The sequence below is a fragment of the Scyliorhinus canicula genome, chromosome 3 (genome assembly GCF_902713615.1).
Source record: "Scyliorhinus canicula chromosome 3, sScyCan1.1, whole genome shotgun sequence".
NCBI lineage: Eukaryota > Metazoa > Chordata > Chondrichthyes > Carcharhiniformes > Scyliorhinidae > Scyliorhinus > Scyliorhinus canicula.
Window position 1 is genome coordinate 138,416,951 of NC_052148.1, and position 22,906 is coordinate 138,439,856.

Here is a 22,906-nt window from a genome sequence, read left to right on the forward strand (position 1 = left end):
TGAGAACACGCACGAACAGATTCAAAAACAGCTTCTTCCCCACTGTCACCAGACTCCTAAATGACCCTCTTATGGACTGACCTCATTAACACTACACCCTGTATGCTTCAACCAATGCCAATGCTTATGTAGTTACATTGTATATCTTGTGTTGCCCTATTATGTATTCTCATGTATTTTCTTGAATTTTGTACACGTGACAATAAACAAATCCAATCCAATCCAATAGGCCAAGTGCTGGAAAATGGGATGAGAATACTTAGGTGGTGGTTTTTGACTGGAGCTGATGCGATGGGCTGAAGGGCCTTTATTACGCTGAAGACCTCTGTGACTCAATAAGATCAATAGCTAATAGAGTTCATCAAGGAGTTTTTGGCTTGTTAGGGAAGTGTCCAGAGATACTTAGCCTTTCTAAGATGTAAAGTGTCTAAATAAGTGTGTACACACATTCTGGGCTATATACATTTATATATTCCACAGATGATACCCGAAAAGAAAACATAATTAATTTTACATGGCAGATATTAATAATGTATGTATCATGTTGACTCAGCATTCTAGATGGCAAGGTTGTGGATTCCAGCCGCATTCTACTTGAGCACTTAGTCACGGATTTTGTGATCATGCATGAAGGAATGATGCCCGTCATTCACTTTCCTGACAGCTGGCTGCAAAGATTTCACCAGCTTTAGATTGTAAACTTGCTCTAGTCGAGGATCTGATCCAGCATGTAGCTTTCTGAAAGTGAACCGTGCTTTCTGTGGAATGTAATAGCAAGGTTCTTCAACTCACCAGAATGAAGAATCCTTAACAGGACATACATACCTGGGTTTTAATTTAACTGATCCGTGGTGGATGGGGTGGGTAAGCCATGGGGAGAGGGTTGCAGAGAGGATATTCGGCAGTAATTATGACTTATCACGCTGTTAAAAATTTACATCTGCACGCACTAACATGAACATTTTCAGACAACTGTATTGTGAGCGTGTGTACACCATCCACATTACATTTATTTCAGTGCAGAGTCCATCAGCAAGAACTAAAATAATTCCTCCTGTGGAGAGTCAGCATATCCCAGACAACACCTTCTCGACATCTGCATTTAACTGTGCATGCCCTGATTCCAGCAGTTGCTGGAAAGTTTACCCTGTTATAACAGCGGGTGCTGGTAGCCTGACCCTTGTTCCTATTGTAAGATCTGGCCCAAAGTCTGAGCTGCCATTTTAGTGCAGCACTGAAGGAGTCCTGCAGTATTGGAGGTATGCTCTTTCAGATGAGACATTAAACTATTGCTGTCAATGGAACCCCTCTTGTTCCAGGTTAGTTAGTATGTTTCCTGGCCGTGACTGCACACCAAAATAATTGTTTTAGTATGGAGCACTTTGGGGATGTGATAGCACTCTCTAAATTCAAATTATTTAAGACAGGTACTAGTATGTATGATGATACACACTGTTATGGGCCAGGGTTTAGAGAACCCCAAAGTGTATCATGGAGGTCACCTGACCCACGACTTTTAATAGATTGTGGTATGGGGAGTACACGGTCCACTCTCCAAGTATGGTGCAACAAAAGAAACGCCTTTCAACAGAAGCACATAAGGTTTTCATTCGCTACTGAGAACATTCATAATTCTGAATTCACCAAATGATCAAGAGATAATCTTTTCACGACAGAGAGAACAACAGTTCTCTGCTCTGTCTGGCTTCAGCTCCAACACTGAAAACGAAACTAAAACACACCCTGCAGCAAACAGCCTAAAACAAAAGTAAAAAGCTGGCAGATGGCCCAGCTCCACCCACACTCTGGTATCACTGCAGTAGTAAATACCCATTTCTTAAAGGTACTCACACTACAGATATTGATATACACACCCATTTATAAACACCCATTTCTTAATGGTACTCTCACATGACAACACAGAGTGCACAACTAGAAGTTGTGGTTTACAGAAACTGAGCTGTATAACCATGAGCTATCTGTTTATGGACATGTACAATAATGTGACCCATGTCCTTTGTGAACTTGGATGCTTCTAATCCTTTTTAAAGAAGTTGTCATTATTATAATAGTCTGGGGGCAGCACGGTGGCGCAGTGGGTTAGCCCTGTTGCCTCACGGCGCCGAGGTCCCAGGTTCAATCCCGGCTCTGGGTCACTGTCCGTGTGGAGTTTGCACATTCTCCCCGTGTTTGCGTGGGTTTCACCCCCACAACCCAAAGATGTGCAGGGTATGTTGATTGGCCGTGCTAAATTGCCCCTTAATTGTAAAAAATGAATTGGGTACTCTAAATTTATAAAAAAAAATAAAAAAAAAAATTATTATAATAGTCTGAACTTGTATTTCAGTATATATGATTGCGTGTAGAGTTTTAATCACCAGTAGCATTTTGAGCAACTTACCTGCAATTTAAAACACTTGTGTTATATTTCCACAGTTCTTTATTGAAAAGAAGAAACCTCAACCTTTCACACATCTCTAGCAGTGACATTCCACAAAGTCTGCTGTCGGCTGGTATGTGCAGTAAGTACAATTTCAATGTTACTTGGCAAAATCGAGATTGCTGTAACAATAAATAGTGTTTTTTGGTCGTCTTCCATTGATAACTGACAGAGGTTGATAATTTGTTGTGATGCATTTCCATTGTGGGTGCCATGTATAACGACATCACTCCAGTGAGGAAGTGATATACTATCCCCTTTGCTACTATTTTACTAATATCTGCCATGTAAAAGGATGGGCAACAAGAGCTGCTGATATTGTGTGAAGCAACGGTGACCACTAAGCTATTTCTATTTGTGTTTAAAAAACCAGCCAGTTTCCTATTTATGAGCTGGGGGTGGGGGGTGGGGGAGGCATGCTGGGAATGGGAGACAGCACAAGAGCATTGCTTAAGTGCATTTCCTCAGGAGTTTAACATTTAAATCAATTAAATCTCTGGTGATCTCTGTGGGGAAGTTGTGAAATGGCGGTAGGAATTAACATTCTTAAGATTGGATTAGACAGAAGATTGATCTCCCAATTATGCTCCTGCCAATTCTGGAGAAACAGTCCCTATTCGGGTGATTCATACTGGTGCAGTGTACACCCAGGCTGTTGTGACACTTGGATTGCCAGACATGGGGATGATGGTATCAGGGCAAACAAAAAAAATCACCTTGGAGCGGCGCCCTTGGAATTTTTCCAAATTTTCTGATGACACCAAATTGGTGGAAAGTTACGTGAGGAGGATGTAAGGAGGCATCAAGGTGATGAGGACAGTTTAAGTGAATGGGCTTGAACATGGAAGATTGAATATTATGTGAAGAATTGTGAAGTTATTCACTTTGCTGTAAAAAACGTAATGCCAGTGTATTTGTTAAATGGTGAGAGGTTAGGAAGTACAGGTCGCAAAGAGACATGCGTGTCCTTGTTCATGTGTCACTGAAAACTATCATGCAGGTGCAACAAGCAATTAGGAAGGCATAGTGGTATGCTGGCCTTCATCGCAAGGGGACTTGAGTACAAGAGCAAAGGTGTCTTGCTGCAGTTGAAAAGAGCCTTGGTGAGACCTTGCCTGGTGTATTATGTACAGTTTTGGTCGCCTTATCTGTGGAAGAATATACTTTGCCATAGAGGGACTAATCCCTGGGATGGTGGGAATGTCCTCTGAGGGGAGATTGAAAAGACTGGATCTGTATTCCCTTGAGTTTCAAAGCATGAAGTTATACCCCATTGAAACTTACAAAATTGAAATGAAATGAAATGAACATCGCTTATTTGTCACAAGTAGGCTTCAAATGAAGCTACTGTGAAAAGCCCCTAGTCGCCACATTCCAGCGCCTGTTCGGGGAGGCTGGTACGGGAATTGAACCATGCTGCTGGCCTGCCTTGGTCTGCTCTAAAGCCAGCGATTTAGCCCTGTGCTAAACCAGCCCCTAATTCCCCCAGGATGTGACAGGATGGATGTGGATAAGATGTTACCCCTGGCCCGTGAGCCTAAAACCAGGAGATTTAATCTCAGGATAAGGGGCAGGCCATTTATGACAGAGATGAGGAGAAATTTATTCACTCAAGACCCTCAAGAGGGTGGTGAATGTTTGGCAATCTCTACCCCCGAGATTTTCATATATTTCTGGCGACTAATGTTGCCAAGGGACATGGAAAAGTAACATTGAAGTAGATATGGGAAAGTGGCATTGAGGTAGATGATCAGCCATGATCTAATTGAATGGCAAAGCAGGCTTGATGGGCTGATTGGCCTACCCCTGTCCCTATGTTCCTCAGAAAGAAACTGGTATGAGGGTGAAAGATAAACATTAAACTGGGTAAGAGCTATACACACAGGGACGGAGGGAGAACGCGAGCGAGTAAGCTGCACTTGGGAAGGGAGAGAGAGCATGCATACTGGAATAGGGAGAGTGGAGCACGTTGTACATTGTGATTCCCAGAAGTTCAATATAATCATACTTTCCAGATTGAATATATTTCTCATTGGCTAGGTCGGGGTCGTGGGCTGCCATCAGTGTGGGGTCGCCCCTGGGCTGGGGTGTGTGTAGTCCAGTGCCCGTGGGCCCGCCATGCCACCCCTCTGGATTGTTTATACACATAATAGGGGTGGCTCCAGCTGCTGCCTGTCTGTCCTACAAACACCCTCGTGACAGGGCTCCATCAGTGGCAATATGATACACATTTTATTTCATCTGCCACTTCTTTGCCCACTATCCTATCCTAGCCTGTCCAAATCTTTCTGTAGTACCCCTGCTTCCTCAAAGCTACCTGCCCTTTAACTCCCACTGACCGTGACGGCCGCCAACTGCACAGCTGAAGACTATTGCAATGGGGAATTGGCAATTCCTGTAATGTGAGCACTTCACAGCTGCAGGTTATGCTTGTAGCTGCTCCTGCAGATGCCTGGAGGCGGCTGTTGCTGTTTCCTTCCTTTTCTGTAGCCAGAAAGAAGGGCAATTTTTTCTAAGATAGCTGGGTCCTGGAACACTGGACACGGGGACAAACGGGTCCAGAAGGCAATCCGGTTTGAAGCAAGAAGATGCTGCGGGACCTGTTGGGTGACATTGTTTCAAATGGGTCACCTGCTGATGTTGAAGAAATGTTTTTGCCGATTGCTGATGCTTTTATCCATGGTGTGGTGAGTGCTGCGGGTAACTGGCACATCACTGCGGGTTAAACACGCTGGAGGTCAAAGTCGTTTAACTGCACCTTGAACAGCCGTGGACTATGTGAATGCCAAGATTTGGTTTTGGTGAGATTGGGCCGTGTGGGAGTGCCTGCATATCTGCGGTTCCTGGATGGAGAATGGCACTGATGCGTGGAACAAGTAACACATTGATGGACAGATTATTTCTACGATAAAGTTCTGGACATGATAACACATACCGCGTGTTTGTTTTTTGTAAAAATGCGCTGATAGAGCTCTGTATTGGTATCAATATCGAACGGTCATGTTTCCTTGTTGTTTCATGGTTAGTGTGATATGTGGAATGTTATGTTAGTTGATTTTAAAATCTTTGTTACTGTTGACCGTTTAATTTTTTAAAATCCTGCGTGGATCCCTGTGGGTGCACGTGCCATGAAGTAGGGGTTGTGACAGCCTGGCATCCTAATCTGACTGTGAGGCCTGGACATTTGCCCTGAACTCTGGAGGCAGCAACAGCACAGATCCAGCAGCCAATGTGAGGGAGGAGCTGGCCAAAGTTGATTGGAAAGGAAGACAGTGGAACAACAATGTTCTGAGTTTTTGGGGGATATTGGGAGGCACAACAGAAATTCATCCCAAGGAGGAGGAAACATGCTAAGGAGGGGAAGGAGCATCCTGCCTGCCATCCAGTAACTCTGTCTACACCTCCCGCTTGGAAAAGCTGGCAGTATAATCAAAGGTGCCTCCCACCCGAGTTATTCTCTCTTCCAACCTCTTCCGTTGGGCAGGAGAAACAAAACTCTGAGAACATGCACTAATAGATTCAGAATTAGCTTCTTCCCCGTTGTTACCAGACTCCTGAATGACCCTCTCATGGACTGAAATGATATCTCCATACATCTACTAAGGAGTACTGCACTCCGTATGCTTCACCCAATGTCTGTGTCTATATATTTGTGTATCTATCATATGTCCTGTGTTATTTCATGTAAAAACGAGCAGAGGACAACTGAAAAAGCAGTATAGGGACGGGGAAGATTAAATATGAGTGTAAGCTAGCTGGTAATATAAAAGAAGATGGCAAGAGTTTTTTCAATATATAAAAGGTAAGAGAGAGGCAAGAATACACATTGAACCACTGGAAAATGAGGCTGGAGAAGTAGTAATAGGCAGAGGACCTGAATAGTTACTTTGCATCAGTCTTCACAGTGGAAGACACCAGTGGGATACCAGAACTTCAGAAGAATTAGAAGACAGAGATCAGTGTAGTGGCCATCACTAAGGAGAAGTTTCTAGGGAAAGTGAAAGGTCTGAAGGTGCTTAAATCACATGGAACAGATGGACTACACCCAGGGTCCTAACCACAGATAGCTGAGGAGATTGTGGAAGCATTGGTGGTGATCTTTCAGGACTCACTGGAGGCAGGGAGTGTCCCAGAGGACTGGAAAATGTCTAATGAAACAGCCCTGTTTAAGAAGGGAGGGAGACAGAAGACAGGAAATTATAGGCTGGTTAGCCTGACTTCAGTCATTTGTAGGAATTTAGAGTCCATTATTAAAGATGAGATTACCTGGAAGTGCATGATTAAATAGGACAGAATCAGCACGGCTTCGTCAAGGAGAGGTCATGTCTGACAAATCTGTTAGAGTTCTTTGAGGAGGTAACAAGGAACTTAAGCAAAGGAGAACCAGTGGACGTGATTTATTTAGATTTACAGATGGCCTTTGACAAGGTCCCGCCTAGAGACTGTTAAATAAGTTAAGAGCCCATGGTGTTAAAAGTAAGATACTGGCATGGATAGAGGATTGGCTGACTGGCAGAAGGCAGAGAGTGGGGATAAAGTGATCTTTTTCAGGAAGGCAGATGATGACAAGTGATACGCCTCAGGGGTCGGTGTTGGGACTACAACTTTTCAATATACAATTAATGATCTGGAAGAAGGAACTGAGGGCACTGTTAAGTTTGCAGATGATACAAAGATATGCAGAGAGGCAGGTCGTTTTGAGGAAGCACAGGGGCTGCAGAAGGATTTGGACAGTCTTGGGGAGTAGGCAATGAAGTGACAGATAAAATACAATATGGAAAAATGTGAGTTTATGCACTTAGGTTGGAAGAATGGAGGCATAGACTATTTTCTAAATGGGAAAAGGGTTAGGAAGTCAGAAGCACAAAGCGACTTCAAGTGAAGATTCTCCTTAAGGTTAAATGTGCAAGCTCAGTCAGCAGTTAGGAAGGCAAATGCAAAATTAGACTTCATGTCGAGAGGGCTAGAATCCACGACCAGGAATGTACTTCTAGGGCTATATAAGGCTCTGGTCAGACTCCATTTGGAATATTGTGAGCAGTATTGGGCCCCGTATCCAAGGGCGGATGTGCTGACCTTGGAAATGGTCCAGAGGATGTTCACAAGAATAATCCCTGGAATGAAGAGCTTGTCATATGAGAAGCAGTTGAGGACTCTGGGTTTGTACTCATTGGAGTTTAGAAGGATGCGTGGGGATCTTATTGAGACTTGCAGGATACTGAGAGGCCTGGATAGAGTGAACATGGAGAGGATGTTTACACTGGATGTTTCAGACTGAAGGGGTGATCCTTTAAAACAGAGATGGGGAGGAATTTCTTCAGCCAGAGGGTGGTGAATCTGTGGAACTCTTTCCCGCAGAAGGCTGTGGAGGCCAAATCAATGAGTGGTTTTAAGACAGAGTTAGATAGGTTCTTGATTAATAAGAGGATCGGCGGATAAGGGGTGAAGGCAGGAGAATGGAGATGAGAAACATCAGCCATGATTGAATGGTGGAGCAGACTCGATAGGCCGAATGGCCTAATTTTGCTCCTATGTCTTATGGTCTTACAACCAAGACCTGGGCCACAGCACTGGGGACATCCCTGCGTCAAGAGAGCATGTTGGACTGGGGAGGCTCTCCGTCTTGGCCGTCACTGACTAAGCCGTGCTTTGGACACCACCGCTCATGGCGCTGACATTGTGCTCCATGCCTCAGTGGCACGCTTTGCTGGCACAATCTCCTGAGCCCTAAGCCTTTGGGACTCCTTCAATCGGCCATTAACATGCTGGAATGCCGCTGTGTCACTGACATCCCCCTCTAAATCTCACGTCCGCACCCTATCGACTGCATCAGCTCCAGGATAGCCTGGTTCAGAGGCTTAGCATCTGACTCCTGGGATCCAGAAGACCTCTGACTGCTGTCTCCCCGGACATTCCTGCCTCCACCGGATGTGCATCAGCAACAGTGAGGAGCTCACCAGATTGTGCTCCAGTAGCCTGTCCACGACTTTCGCCGAGGTGGAAAGTGGGGATGACAGCTGTGATGCCCCGACAGTGGTATCCTCGGAACTCTCCTCGGAAGTAATCTCTGGTATGGCAGGGGAGGGGCTGCCTCAGGTGGGCCGGCACCATCTCATTGAGATCCTGTGGGAGGAAGGACATGTGGTCAGTTGGAGGAAAGGGTCGCTGGCTCGCATGAACAACTCACATGTGGCATGTCATCTGATTGGAGGCTGATCGATCCTCACCACTGTGGCTCAGGCTGATTTTGACATCGCCGAACATTCTGTTCTCGGCCACTCCCGCAGTCTCTGGTGCTCGTTCCTCGTACGGGTTGAGGACCCTGAGGTCCAGTACACCACTGTCCGTCTGGGTCCTTTTTCGTCTGTTCCAACTTCTCCTGCGGGGACAGAGAGGGTGACACCATGAGCCGAACCCTGCATACTTCGTGCCTGGCAGAGGGGGTGGGGGATGGCGGGGGACAGACGTGGACACCACTGCTAGGCATCGGTAGTGTGCGTTGGTGGGTGCCAGGGGGTACTAAGGAGCCAATTCAGACCAGTGGAGGTTGTTGAGTTTCTTGCGGCAATGGGTGGCGATCCTCCCAGTGACATTCCCCAAGCTGACGGCGGCTGCCACTGCCTCCCAGGCGGCACTAGTTGCGCTGCCGCTGACCCGCCGACTCCATTAGGGGGAACAGGGTATCCCACCTGGGCTCCACCATCTCCTGGCCTGGCCAGGTCGGCATCCTTGAATTGTGGTGCTGATCTCCACGGTGGCTTGGCTGCGTGCTGTCTAGGGTTTGCTCTGTGGGATTGGTTTAAGTGCTGCTCTCCCGCTCATTAGCCATTTGCATGAAGCCCGTGGGGCATCGTTAAGTGGTCTAATTAATGTTAGATAACGGTGATAGCCTCACTGGGTTGGCCATTGGATAACACCCGGCAATTCCCGCTCGCTACCGCACTTCGAATGAGTTTGGTCAGATTGCGGCCAAAGTTTCTGAATCTTGTCGGAATAATACACCAATATAAAAGCAACACACACTAATGGACTGAGAGACAGCAACATATACTGAGGAAGGAAGAGATCATATTTGCCTGTGATGTGTGTTGTTGTACAAAATGTGTTTATTGCAAGAGTCAGGAAACTTTGCTGCTGCTCCCTACAGGCTACCAACACTTGTAGAAGTACAACTCTATTTTATTTAACTATGAGCCGTTAAACATACTTGCACTGTGGGTCGACACTATGTTAGGTTGACTGAAGACCTATGGCTAACCTGACCAGCCTATACGGCTCGTACATGGTGGATGTTTGTGCTACTGACTGCGGGCTCTGTCTGTCTCAGAGGCTGCATCCCGAATGAGCGGGAAAACTAGTGCCCTCTGGCTTTAGAGTGACCGTGCCCTGCCTGGTGATTGGCTGCTGTGTTCTGTGTGTTGATTGGTCTTTCAGTATGTCAGTCAGTGTGTGTCTATGCACTATCATATACTTGTGTGTATATTATGACAGGAGGTACTGGAACGGAACTTTCATTAGCTTTGTAAGTTGCTATGTGCTGTAAAAAGTCAGCAAAAAAAAAGTCCACAATGTTTTTGAAATCTTTATTGTCACAAGTAGGCTTATATTTACACGGTAATGAAGTTATGAAATCAGTGTTATTTACTTGGTGTTTCTCATTGCAGCAATCTGTAGAAACATTGCAAAAGTGATTAAAACATTACTTAACTGCAAATCTTTCAGTTCCTTTGTCACCTTTCTTTGATTTATAAATTATTTGTCTCACTTTTGAAAAAAAATGTCAAATTCTTTTCTCTAAGCTTGTTGATAAACTCAACCAAGGTAAATGCAACAACATTCACAAACAGAGGGAAATGTCATATAACTAAGCATCACATTGGGGCGTCACCTGATTGGTTGTGAGGTGATCAAATGTCACGTGATTAAATCTTTAGGAACGTGTCAAACCAGAGCTGACAAGCCTAATAGTGACGCAGCTTCACGATAAGTTTGTGAATTGAGAATTGATGCTACTGTGAGGAAGGATCGATTTTTGGCCACGATCACACATTGTGGGCAGCACGGTAGCATTGTGATTAGCACAATTTCTTCACAGCTCTAGGGTCCCAGGTTTGATTCCCGGCTTGGGTCACTGTCTGTGTGGAGTCTGCACGTTCTCCCCGTGTGTGCGTGGGTTTCCTCCGGGTGCTCCGGTTTCCTCCCACAGTCCAAAGATGTGCAGGTTAGGTGGATTGGTTATGCTAAATTGTCCTTAGTGTCCAAAATTGCCCTTGGTGTTGGGTCTGGTTACTGGCTAATGGGGATAAGGTGGAGGCGTGGGCTTGGGTACGATGCTCTTTCCAAGAGCCTGTGCAGACTCGATGGGCCGAATGGCCTCCTTCTGCACTGTAAATTCTATGAAATCATGTTAAAACACCCTGGGCTACTGCGCAGTCAATTCCAGCCACACTTGACCTGGAGTCACAACACAGGTGAAATTAGATGTTATTTTAAAATACCCAAGGTCCTTGGCTGAGCCCAATAAACTGCACTCACCAGGTTTGTAACTTTAACACAAGTAACCTTTTGTTATGGACGGGATTATAAATAAACGTGCAGAAAATATAACTGACTATCTAATACCCTTTTCCAAACCGCCCTTTCCTATCTACCCCCACTCTCTACACACGCACACAAGAAAACAACACAGAGAAAATGATGATTGGGAGGGAAATAAATTATTATTAAGATAAAAGAATAAAGGATCTTTGAAGCACTGGGATAACTTCTAGTTAGTGTTTTTCTGAAGTTCAGGCTTTTGTTTTGGTATTTGTTCCTTCTAGGCTTGAAATGATTTTCTCTGACAAGATTTTCTACTTTCTCTGTAAACTAAGGATCATTTCAAGTCCACAGGCATTCACTGATTTTAGCACAATAAAGCAGTGATTTTACTTCAAATGAGAGAGATAGAGAGAGAGAGAGTTCCTTCCCTTTCCAAGGTCTAATAATTTCTGCCAAATTCTCTCAGAATGCATCACGCAGGAGCCAAGCACTGACTGTTGTCAGGCAGAACACTGTCCTTGACCAACCCCCTAATTGCCAGTTAGCCAATCCTCCTAAACCGGATCCAAAGATTCACTCGATGCTGAAGAGTCTGGCCTCTCCTTTCCAAACATAAAGCCTGGAAACACAATGTCCTGACAGAGTGCTTCAGCTTGCTTGCAGTGGGTTCTGTTACAGCAGACCTGTGTTTAGATGGGGGTGGACTCTGGCTAGCTCCTAACTGCTAGTAGTCATTAACTTGCTTTTTGAGACACCAAATCTTTTCTTCCTGATCGCCTTCATTTAATGACGTGATACAGGCTGAATTTTTTGTTCTGAATGATTTTGACTTAATCCTTGTGGCAGATTTTCTCAACTCGGTAAATTGCGTTTAAATCTTGGTGTCCGTGGTAGCTGTTGCATTTTTGGATGTTTCAATGCTTGCTGCAATCTGCTGATCATGAGGAACAGCCAAAACGTCTGAAGGACACGGAGAAGTTGGTGGAAAGGACAGACAGTTGGCAGATGAAATCCAATGCAGGGGAGTGGGAAGTGAATTATTTAGGGAGAGCATGGACAGACAATATAAAATAAAGAGCACAATTCTAAAAGGGGAGCAGGAGCAGAGTGACCTGGGTGTACATGTGCATAAATTCAGTGAAGAGTGCAAGGAAGGCATGCCAGGAGCAGTACCAGGCAAACTTAAAACTGAGGTGTCAACCTGGCGAAGCTACAACACAGGACTATATGCATGCCAAACAGAATAAGCAGCACGTAATAGAGCTATGGATTCTCTGTTCTAGAGACTGCTCCTGCCAGTGGAGACTCGCTACTGGTCTCTGCTGGGACTAGGAACAGTGCCCAGGTACCATTTCCTCTCATTTACCATGCTAATTTATGCACTGAGCAGAGCTCGCCAGATTCCGTTGGAATGTGGGAATTGTGCACGCCATTTTCAGGTCGACCCAATCCTGAGGTCCATTAGCTGGTTTGCACCACCAGTGCAAATCCTGTGTTGTGTCCCCCCTCCCCCCCTCCCGTTTACAATTATGGGCATCCTGCCCATTCACCACCATGGGAAGAAAGGGTCACCCCTGCCCAGTATGCATGCTGAGGGTGGCCAGAGCTCCTGTTTGAAAGCTGAAAGAGCAGTCCAGGCAGTAGAGTAAAAAAGCATTGCATTTCACTAACATCTGCTTCTTCAGACAGATGTGTTTAAATTAGCAGCTGTTACAAGTGTCCAAGGCTCCCTCCAAATCCTAGTACACATGAATGGGGTCTCAATCCCCTGACAGTCTGTGAAATGCAAATCTTCCATTCAATTTTACATAGCAATAAACTGCATTAGCCATTGATTGACAGTTTTATTACTCCAGAGACAAATGCTTTGCAGATTCTTGATCTATCTTTCCCTTCATACTTGAATGTATCTCAAGTACCCTGCTTTGATGTGAACCACAATGTTTACAAACACTTTTGCTCTGAAAGCACTTAGCTGCTTTTGATATGATGAGGAACTGTTACTCGGGGGAAGGATTTGTATTGTGGGGGGAGGGAGCCTTTCTGATGGATTTTGGTGGGGCACCTCAATTATGCACTGACCCCATTGCTCCAGTGAGTCAAGGCAATCTTGCATCAAATCCTGCCCTCAGGATTTCCCGCTGTGCGGGTTGGTGCACAGAGGGGGGTTGGAACTTGGGATTTTCTTGCTCCACCGGCAGTATACCCTCTGCCGCAGGTTTCCTGGCAGAATGGGGTGGCTTCAATGGGAATTCCCAGTGACAGTGGCGGGAGCAGAGAATTCTGCTTCCACCGAACGACACACCACCTTCCGCCGCTGAGAAACACGTGGCTGGGTGGCCAGACAATCCCACCCGATAATTTACTGCCTCGGAGAGTGGCTTCACAATATGACCTGTGGCATCCAGCAGTGCTGAGAACATTGTGGACGACTGTGTCTTCGAGCTTGATGCCCCCTTCTCCATTCCCAGCTCACCCTCATTGTGCTATCTGACAGGATGACCAAACGGCAATGCTATGGCCATGGACCTCTTGCCATGCACCCCAAATCCCTTCCTTTGTCCAAACTCTCTGTCTGATTCCTGCTTTCAGACATCCACGAATTGTCACCTGCTAGCCACAGGAGCCCCAGGTAGTGGAAGAGAACAACAGTACAGCAACGACGAAGACGCCCTTTCACGTGATATGCAGGTAGCAGCCACCAGCTCCAATTTTGGCACCTTAGAGGTGGATATAGAGTTGAGATCAGCATATTGTGAGTCATCTAGGCACGGGTTGCCTGCAGTTAAGGGTAAAGGATAGCTTGTTCGCCAACCCCCTTGGGTGCAAAGTTGTAGACTTGTACTGCTGCAGAGAACTGAGGTGATTACCTCGATGAGCCAGAGCAGAGAGAATGCAGAATGGACATACAAACCGAGATGGTAGCTGTATTGATGGGTCTGCCAGACAACCTCCTGTTATTGTCAATGAGCATGGAGGAGTCTTGCTCCAAGTCAGTAGGCGAATGGTATAGAGCTTGCCCTCTGCGCAGCCTCTGCTCCATTTTCCTGCTGTGTGGCAGATCCACTGCCACTGCTGTCCTCACACCAGTTACTGCCTTTGTGTGCATAGGTAACCAAATGCACTGCCCCTCGTGCCCCCCCCCCCCCCCCCCATCCGTTAATATGGAAAATCACCTAAAACCTCCAAAAACACAGTGAGCTGCGAGACACTTTGCAAAGACAAAGTTCTAAGAAATTGCTGTGCCTGAAAATTGGGTGCCTTGCATTTTAAATAACTCTCCTCTGGATCCCATTTTTCAGCTTCATGTACTTATGCTTCTTTTTTGCAGAGTGAACAATAAAGAGATGCCTGCACATTTGGTTACCAGACTTAATCAAAAGATCATAAGAATTAGGAGCAGGCAGAAGCGATTCAACTCATTGAACTCGCTGTGCCTTTAATAAGGTCATGACTATTTCAATTCCTGATGTCTTATCATCCGATTGACCTACATTACATCAGGATGACTTCCATTGAAGGTTTCCCAGCCCACATGGGTTGCCCTTTGTTATCTGACAGCACCACATGTGTTAGAAAGGTAGAGTGGCCCAAGGCCTCTGCAGCAATGCTGCACATGGCAATTTCACACCTCTTAAGCACAAAGAAATCAATTAGACCATTTCAATGGCAAGACAGATGTGCATTCTTCTCTGGTTACTGTTCCCAAGTGCTCATACTTTGTCTTAAAAGATGGTCTTCTCCTTTCCCAGCTCTAGAGCCCAGTTTCCACTTTCCTATTTTCTTTCACTTTTGATTGCTTTTATTTCCTTAATGGTGGCATCTTGAAACTAGGTGCCTGCAGTATTTAAAATAGATGATCGGTGGTGGGTTACAGGAGGATGACCTCTGTTCCCTGGTCTAGGTAATGGGACAACCTGCAGACAAACCCACTTTGGAGCACTGTCCAGTGGTTCTCTGCATGCGTGAGAAGATTTGTTGAAGATAGGATTGATCACAGCTATGATGCTGAAATTATTAAATAGCAGGCTGATATGCACTATCTCGTCTCTTGTTATTAAATTAAGGTACTGGAGAGTGCGACTCAATTAAACTTTGCCCATGAATCAGCAACTTTTGAGGAGAAGGGCAGGCATTGAAAGTAAATTCTTCGCTAATTGGCTCGCTATTCATGATTCTCTTGAGACTGTGTATATATGCTGCCGCACATTCACCATTGAAGAGATGGCGATATTTTAAGTAAAACATTTAAACTTCATATTCTTGAACTGGGTGCCCTGACAACAATTGGCCTCCTGCACCAATTAAGGCGATCAGTTTTACATTTTGTGTTAACTTTGGGAGTAATTTTTCATCTATCCTTCAAATGTTGGCCTCTGGTACAAATTGCTTTCACTGATGCTTCCGTTGTCTGTTTTGCTCAATATACGTGGGTGTTAGTTTTGCTTGCTTAAGATGCAGAGGGTGTGGCTGAAACTGCAGCTTTGAAGTATCTCTTGGCAATTAGTGATATATTTTTCAACACTTGATTAATGAATGCCATTTCCCTTGCTTGTCTCCTCCAAAATGCTTTAAATGCAGATTTGTGGTTGTCATGGCAGTATGATTGTGGGGCTGGACCTGTTACTGTCTTTGCAAATTTCAATCAAATCACCAAATTAGCTATGTTAATGTGTTTTGCAGATGCAAGGGTAAAGTTGAAATGTGTTAAGATTATCTCAGTATCTAGTTGAATTTCTTAAAGTCTTTGAATATTGCTCATTGACTTAAAGCTACGTTCAGATTTCATTGCATTGCCTCCTTCATCCCTTCCAAGTTAACTGGTGTCCTGTGTATGCATATTAATACAAATGTTTGACAGTAATTCTTATTCTATTAAGGTCATGCATCGCTTCAGTATATAATGTTGACATGTTACTGCAAAAACGTATTATGCAAGATATGGTTTTAAGTATCCAGGGTTAATTAGCCTAAAATATTTTGTTTTTCCTCTTCAAAGCAGCAGATGAAAATAAGGTGTCACTTATCAGCCCATATGGGGAAACTTTCTTATACCACACACCTGAAGATGATCAGGTGAGTTTAAATTACAAAAGAATATATAATGGACTGTGTCTAAAAGAGGACTAACTGAATGGCTGCTGTATCTGTATTCCTGTTAAAACCTCTGAACAGAATCTTATTCTGTACGGGGAAATTGTTAAATTTTGGGCTAACATTGATATATTATTACCGGATCATTAGTATTATTATACTTTAACAGTAATGTAATACTTCAGAATAATTTCTTTGTATTGTTGTCACCAAGGATATCGACGAACTAGTTACTAAAGTTCAACCCCTTGAGCTTCCTTAAATTGATGGATGTTATTTTGATGGGTACATTATACATTGCCTCTGTTGATCGCCACAATATTGTTTAAATTGTCCAAGGGCATTGTGTAAAACGAACAAGGTTCCTAATCTGTAGGGATCTTGAATTTATTAAAACAAAATGAGAAAATCCACTTTTAAACCTAATTGGCTAACTATTGGCACCAGGGACCAGAGCTGTTGTCAGTCAAAGGTTGTTGGCAGTTTTGGAAATTTAGAGGGCAGCATGATGGCGCAGTGGTAGCACTGCAGTCTCACGGCGCCGAGGTCCCAGGTTCGATCCCGGCTCTGGGTCACTGTCCGTGTGGAGTTTGCACATTCTCCCTGTGTTTACGTGGGTTTCACCCCCACAACCCAAAGATGTGCAAGGCAGGTGGATTGAACACGCTAAATTGCTCCTTAATTGGAAAAAATGAATTGGGTACTCTAAATGTTTTTTAAAAAAAGTTTTGTCAATTTAGTTTAACAATGATAATCTACAGTGTCCGTTTCATATCAACAAGTCTAAAAAACTTGTTAAATAAATCATTGAGTGAACTATATGAGATATGTGCAGAAAGCTGTAATCATCCTGATAGTTGCAATATCAATCGGAGGTTAGTAAAATTAATAATTGGTGTAATTTGAAATGAAATGAAATGAAAATCGCTTCTTGTCACAAGTAGGCTTCAATGAAGTTACTGTGAAAAGCCCCTAGTCGACACATTCCGGCACCTGTCCGGAGAGGCTGGTACGGGAATCGAACTGTGCTGCTGGCCTGCTTGGTAAGCCAGCGATTTAGCCGAGTGAGCTAAACCAGCCCCTGCTTATGAGTTATTCTGCAATAATAATGTATAATATGTGTCATGGAATTGACGACTCATAACTGGATGTTTAGTGTCCCACTCTAAGCATTTGTTTGGATACAGTGGTCCTAGTCACTCCAGTAGATACTGTAGTACTTTATGTTTGAGTCTACTCATTGTATCACATATCGAACAATACAGTAGTGACAGGGGTAAGAACAATAATATTTCCCTGTGATTTGAACTGGATATTCCTGTCTTTGCTTGTACCCCCATATATGCCTCTGCAATTGTTTTGCAGGCAGAGCAAGAACCCCTTTAAGACAAGGCCATATAGAAGTCATTATACTGTTTATTTCACAGCTCATGAATGAACAGAACAGTGGTTGTAATTGAACTCATGTAGTTTAACCAGTATACCTTAACATTTTGATAATTATACAACTTAGAATTGTACAAAATAATACTGTACATTTACATTGGTCATCTTATTTATATAGGTTTGATTTATTGTCAAGCTTCCTTCCAAAACTAGCTCTGTTAGTTCCCTGCTTTTAACCTGCAGTCCAAAGACGTGCAGGTTAGGTGGATTGGCCATGATAAATTGCCCTTAGTGTACCAAAAAGGTTAGAAGGGGCTATTGGGTTACGGGGATAGGGTGGAAGTGAGGGCTTAAGTGGGTCGGTGCAGAATCAATGGGCTGAACGGCCACCTTCTGCACTGTATGTTCCAGCCAGGATTTACTGTGATTTTGCATCAGACTTACAAAAGGGAGATAACTGATGATCTTCAATTAATGTGGTGTGAATTGATAAAGATAGAAGAAACCATGAATTCCCCTGGGTGCAGGTTCATTCCGAATTTCCACTGGGTGCAGGTTCCTTCCGAATTTCCACTGGGCGCAGGTTCCTTTGGAATTTCCACCGGGTGCAGGTTACTTCCGAATTTCTCCCGGGTACAGGTTCCCTCCGAATTTCCTCCGGGTGCAGGTTCCTTCCGAATTTCCCCCGGGTGCAGGTTCCTTCCGAATTTCCACAGGGCGCAGGTTCCTTCCCAACTTTTACTGGGTGCAGGTTCCTTCCGAATTTCCACTGGATGCAGGTTCCTTCCGCATTTCCGCTGGGTGCAGGTTCCTTCCGCATTTCCGCTGGGTGCAGGTTCCTTCCGAATTTCCACAGGGTGCAGGTTCCTTCCGCATTTCCGCTGGGTGCAGGTTCCTTCCGCATTTTCATTGGGTGCAGGTTCCTTCCACATTTCCACTCGGTGCAGGTTCCTTCCGAATTTCCACTGGGTGCAGGTTCCTTCCGAATTTCCATTGGGTGCAGGTTCCTTCCATATTTCCACTGGGTGCAGGTTCCTTCCGCATTTCCATTGGGTGCAGGTTCCTTCCATATTTGCACTGGGTGCAGGTTCCTTCCGCATTTCCATTGGGTGCAGGTTCCTTCCATATTTCCACTGGGTGCAGGTTCCTTCCGCATTTCCACCGGGTGCAGGTTCCTTCCATATTTCCACTGGGTGCAGGTTCCTTCCGCATTTCCATTGGGTGCAGGTTCCTTCCGCATTTCCACCGGGTGCAGGTTCCTTCCGCATTTCCGCTGGGTGCAGGTTCCTTCCGCATTTCCGCTGGGTGCAGGTTCCTTCCGCATTTCCATTGGGTGCAGGTTCCTTCCACATTTCCGCTGGGTGCAGGTTCCTTCTGCACTTCCACCGGGTGCAGGTTCCTTCCGCATTTACATTGGGTGCAGGTTCCTTCCGAATTTCCACAGGGTGCAGGTTCCTTCCGCATTTCCATTGGGTGCAGGTTCCTTCCGCATTTCCACTGGGTACAGGTTCCTTCCGAATTTCCACAGGGTGCAGGTTCCTTCCGCATTTCCATTGGGTGCAGGTTCCTTCCGCATTTCCACTGGGTACAGGTTCCTTCCGCATTTCCACAGGGTGCAGGTTCCTTCCGCATTTCCACTGGGTGCAGGTTCCTTCCGAATTTCCACTGGGTGCAGGTTCCTTCCGCATATCCTCTGGGTGCAGGTTCCTTCCGAATTTCCATTGGGTGCAGGTTCCTTCCACATTTCCGCTGGGTGCAAGTTCCTTCCGCATTTCCGCTGGCTGCAGGTTCCTTCCGAATTTCCACAGGGTGCAGGTTCCTTCCGCATTTCCATTGGGTGCAGGTTCCTTCCGCATTTCCTCTGGGTGCAGGTTCCTTCCGCATTTCCACTGGGTGCAGGTTCCTTCCGCATTTCCACTGGGTGCAGGTTCCTTCCGCATTTCCACTGGGTGCAGGTTCCTTCCGAATTTCCACTGGGTGCAGGTTCCTTCCGTATTTCCATTGGGTGCAGGTTCCTTCCGCATTTCCATTGGGTGCAGGTTCCTTCCGCATTTCCACCGGGTGCAGGTTCCATCCGAATTTCCACTGGGTGCAGGTTCCTTCCGCATTTCCATTGGGTGCAGGTTCCTTCCGCATTTCCATTGGGTGCAGGTTCCTTCCGCATTTCCATTGGGTGCAGGTTCCTTCCGCATTTCCACCGGGTGCAGGTTCCTTCCGCATTTCAGCTGGGTGCAGGTTCCTTCCGCATTTCCGCTGGGTGCAGGTTCCTTCCGCATTTCCATTGGGTGCAGGTTCCTTCCGCATTTCCGCTGGGTGCAGGTTCCTTCCGCATTTCCACTGGGTACAGTTCCTTCCGCATATCCTCTGGGTGCAGGTTCCTTCCGAATTTCCACAGGGTGCAGGTTCCTTCCGCATTTCCATTGGGTGCAGGTTCCTTCCGCATTTCCTCTGGGTGCAGGTTCCTTCCGCATTTCCTCTGGGTGCAGATTTCGTCCGCATTTCCGCTGGCTGCAGGTTTCTTCCGCATTTCCGCTGGGTGCAGGTTCCTTCTGCATTTCCACCGGGTGCAGGTTCCTTCCGAATGAAATGAAAAATGAAAATCGCTTATTGTCACGAGTAGGCTTTAAGAAAGTTAATGTGAAAAGCCCCTAGTCGCCAAATTCTGGTGCCTGTTCAGGGGGGGTAGGGGGGGTTGGGGGCTGGTACGGAAATTGAACCGTGCTGCTGGCCTGCCTTGGTCTACTTTAAAAGCCAGCGATTTAGCCCAGTGTGCTAAACCATCCCCGAATTTCCACCCGGTTCAGGTTCCTTCCGCATTACCACTGGGTGCAGGTTCCTTCCGAATTTCCACAGGGTGCAGGTTCCTTCCGCATTTCCATTGGGTGCAGGTTCCTTCCGCATTTCCTCTGGGTGCAGGTTCCTTCCGCATTTCCTCTGGGTGCAGGTTCCTTCTGCATTTCCACAGGGTGCAGATTCCTTCCGAATTTCCACAGGGTGCAGATTCCTTCCGAATTTCCACAGGGTGCAGGTTCCTTCCGCATTTCCGCTGGGTGCAGGTTCCTTCCGCATTTTCATTGGGTGCAGGTTCCTTCCACATTTCCACTCGGTGCAGGTTCCTTCCGAATTTCCATTGGGTGCAGGTTCCTTCCATATTTCCACTGGGTGCAGGTTCCTTCCGCATTTCCATTGGGTGCAGGTTCCTTCCATATTTGCACTGGGTGCAGGTTCCTTCCGCATTTCCATTGGGTGCAGGTTCCTTCCATATTTCCACTGGGTGCAGGTTCCTTCCGCATTTCCACCGGGTGCAGGTTCCTTCCATATTTCCACTGGGTGCAGGTTCCTTCCGCATTTCCATTGGGTGCAGGTTCCTTCCGCATTTCCACCGGGTGCAGGTTCCTTCCGCATTTCCGCTGGGTGCAGGTTCCTTCCGCATTTCCGCTGGGTGCAGGTTCCTTCCGCATTTCCATTGGGTGCAGGTTCCTTCCACATTTCCGCTGGGTGCAGGTTCCTTCTGCACTTCCACCGGGTGCAGGTTCCTTCCGCATTTACATTGGGTGCAGGTTCCTTCCGAATTTCCACAGGGTGCAGGTTCCTTCCGCATTTCCATTGGGTGCAGGTTCCTTCCGCATTTCCACTGGGTACAGGTTCCTTCCGAATTTCCACAGGGTGCAGGTTCCTTCCGCATTTCCATTGGGTGCAGGTTCCTTCCGCATTTCCACTGGGTACAGGTTCCTTCCGCATTTCCACAGGGTGCAGGTTCCTTCCGCATTTCCACTGGGTGCAGGTTCCTTCCGAATTTCCACTGGGTGCAGGTTCCTTTCGCATATCCTCTGGGTGCAGGTTCCTTCCGAATTTCCATTGGGTGCAGGTTCCTTCCACATTTCCGCTGGGTGCAAGTTCCTTCCGCATTTCCGCTGGCTGCAGGTTCCTTCCGAATTTCCACAGGGTGCAGGTTCCTTCCGCATTTCCATTGGGTGCAGGTTCCTTCCGCATTTGCTCTGGGTGCAGGTTCCTTCCGCATTTCCTCTGGGTGCAGGTTCCTTCCGCATTTCCACTGGGTGCAGGTTACTTCCGAATTTCCACTGGGTGCAGGTTCCTTCCGCATTTCCATTGGGTGCAGGTTCCTTCCGCATTTCCATTGGGTGCAGGTTCCTTCCGCATTTCCACCGGGTGCAGGTTCCATCCGAATTTCCACTAGGTGCAGGTTCCTTCCGCATTTCCATTGGGTGCAGGTTCCTTCCGCATTTCCATTGGGTGCAGGTTCCTTCCGCATTTCCATTGGGTGCAGGTTCCTTCCGCATTTCCTCCGGGTGCAGGTTCCTTCCGCATTTCCGCTGGGTGCAGGTTCCTTCCGCATTTCCGCTGGGTGCAGGTTCCTTCCGCATTTCCATTGGGTGCAGGTTCCTTCCGCATTTCCGCTGGGTGCAGGTTCCTTCCGCATTTCCACTGGGTACAGGTTCCTTCCGCATATCCTCTGGGTGCAGGTTCCTTCCGAATTTCCACAGGGTGCAGGTTCCTTCCGCATTTCCATTGGGTGCAGGTTCCTTCCGCATTTCCTCTGGGTGCAGGTTCCTTCCGCATTTCCTCTGGGTGCAGATTTCTTCCGCATTTCCGCTGGCTGCAGGTTTCTTCCGCATTTCCGCTCGGTGCAGGTTCCTTCTGCATTTCCACCGGGTGCAGGTTCCTTCCGAATGAAATGAAAAATGAAAATCGCTTATTGTCACGAGTAGGCTTTAAGAAAGTTAATGTGAAAAGCCCCTAGTCGCCAAATTCTGGCGCCTGTTCGGGGGGGGAGGGGGGGTTGGGGGCTGGTACGGAAATTGAACCGTGCTGCTGGCCTGCCTTGGTCTACTTTAAAAGCCAGCGATTTAGCCCAGTGTGCTAAACCATCCCCGAATTTCCACCCGGTTCGGGTTCCTTCCGCATTACCACTGGGTGCAGGTTCCTTCCGAATTTCCACTGGGTGCAGGTTCCTTCCGAATTTCCACTGGGTGCAGGTTCCTTCTGCATTTCCACCGGGTGCAGATTCCTTCCGCATTTCCACTGGGTGCAGGTTCCTTCTGCATTTCCACAGGGTGCAGATTCCTTCCGAATTTCCACAGGGTGCAGGTTCCTTCCGAATTTCCACAGGGTGCAGGTTCCTTCCGAATTTCCACTCGGTGCAGATTCCTTCCGAATTTCCACAGGGTGCAGGTTCCTTCCGAATTTCCACTCGGTGCAGATTCCTTCCGAATTTCCACTGGGTGCAGGTTCCTTCCGCATTTCCGCTGGGTGCAAGTTCCTTCCGCATTTCCGCTGGCTGCAGGTTCCTTCCGAATGTCCACTGGGTGCAGGTCCCTTCCGCATTTCCATTGGGTGCAGGTTCCTTCCGCATTTCCACCGGGTGCAGGTTCCTTCCGCATTACCACTGGTTGCAGGTTCCTTCTGCATTTCCACCGGGCGCAG

General features: G+C 46.5%; 1 protein-coding gene across 5 annotated transcripts in view; it reads left to right on the plus strand.

Annotated features, from left to right (window-relative positions):
- Window positions 1-22,906, plus strand: part of zmp:0000000660 (arf-GAP with Rho-GAP domain, ANK repeat and PH domain-containing protein 2) — a 494,698-nt gene that overhangs the window by 121,364 nt on the left and 350,428 nt on the right. For 2 of the 5 annotated variants that reach the window (XM_038791442.1, XM_038791438.1), the window contains exons 3-4: window positions 2,437-2,522; window positions 15,981-16,057. In XM_038791442.1, the coding sequence (XP_038647370.1) occupies window positions 2,437-2,522; window positions 15,981-16,057 (163 nt within the window). The remainder of the gene's footprint in view (window positions 1-2,436; window positions 2,523-15,980; window positions 16,058-22,906) is intronic. The other 3 variants (XM_038791439.1, XM_038791440.1, XM_038791441.1) reach the window with 3 other exon arrangements.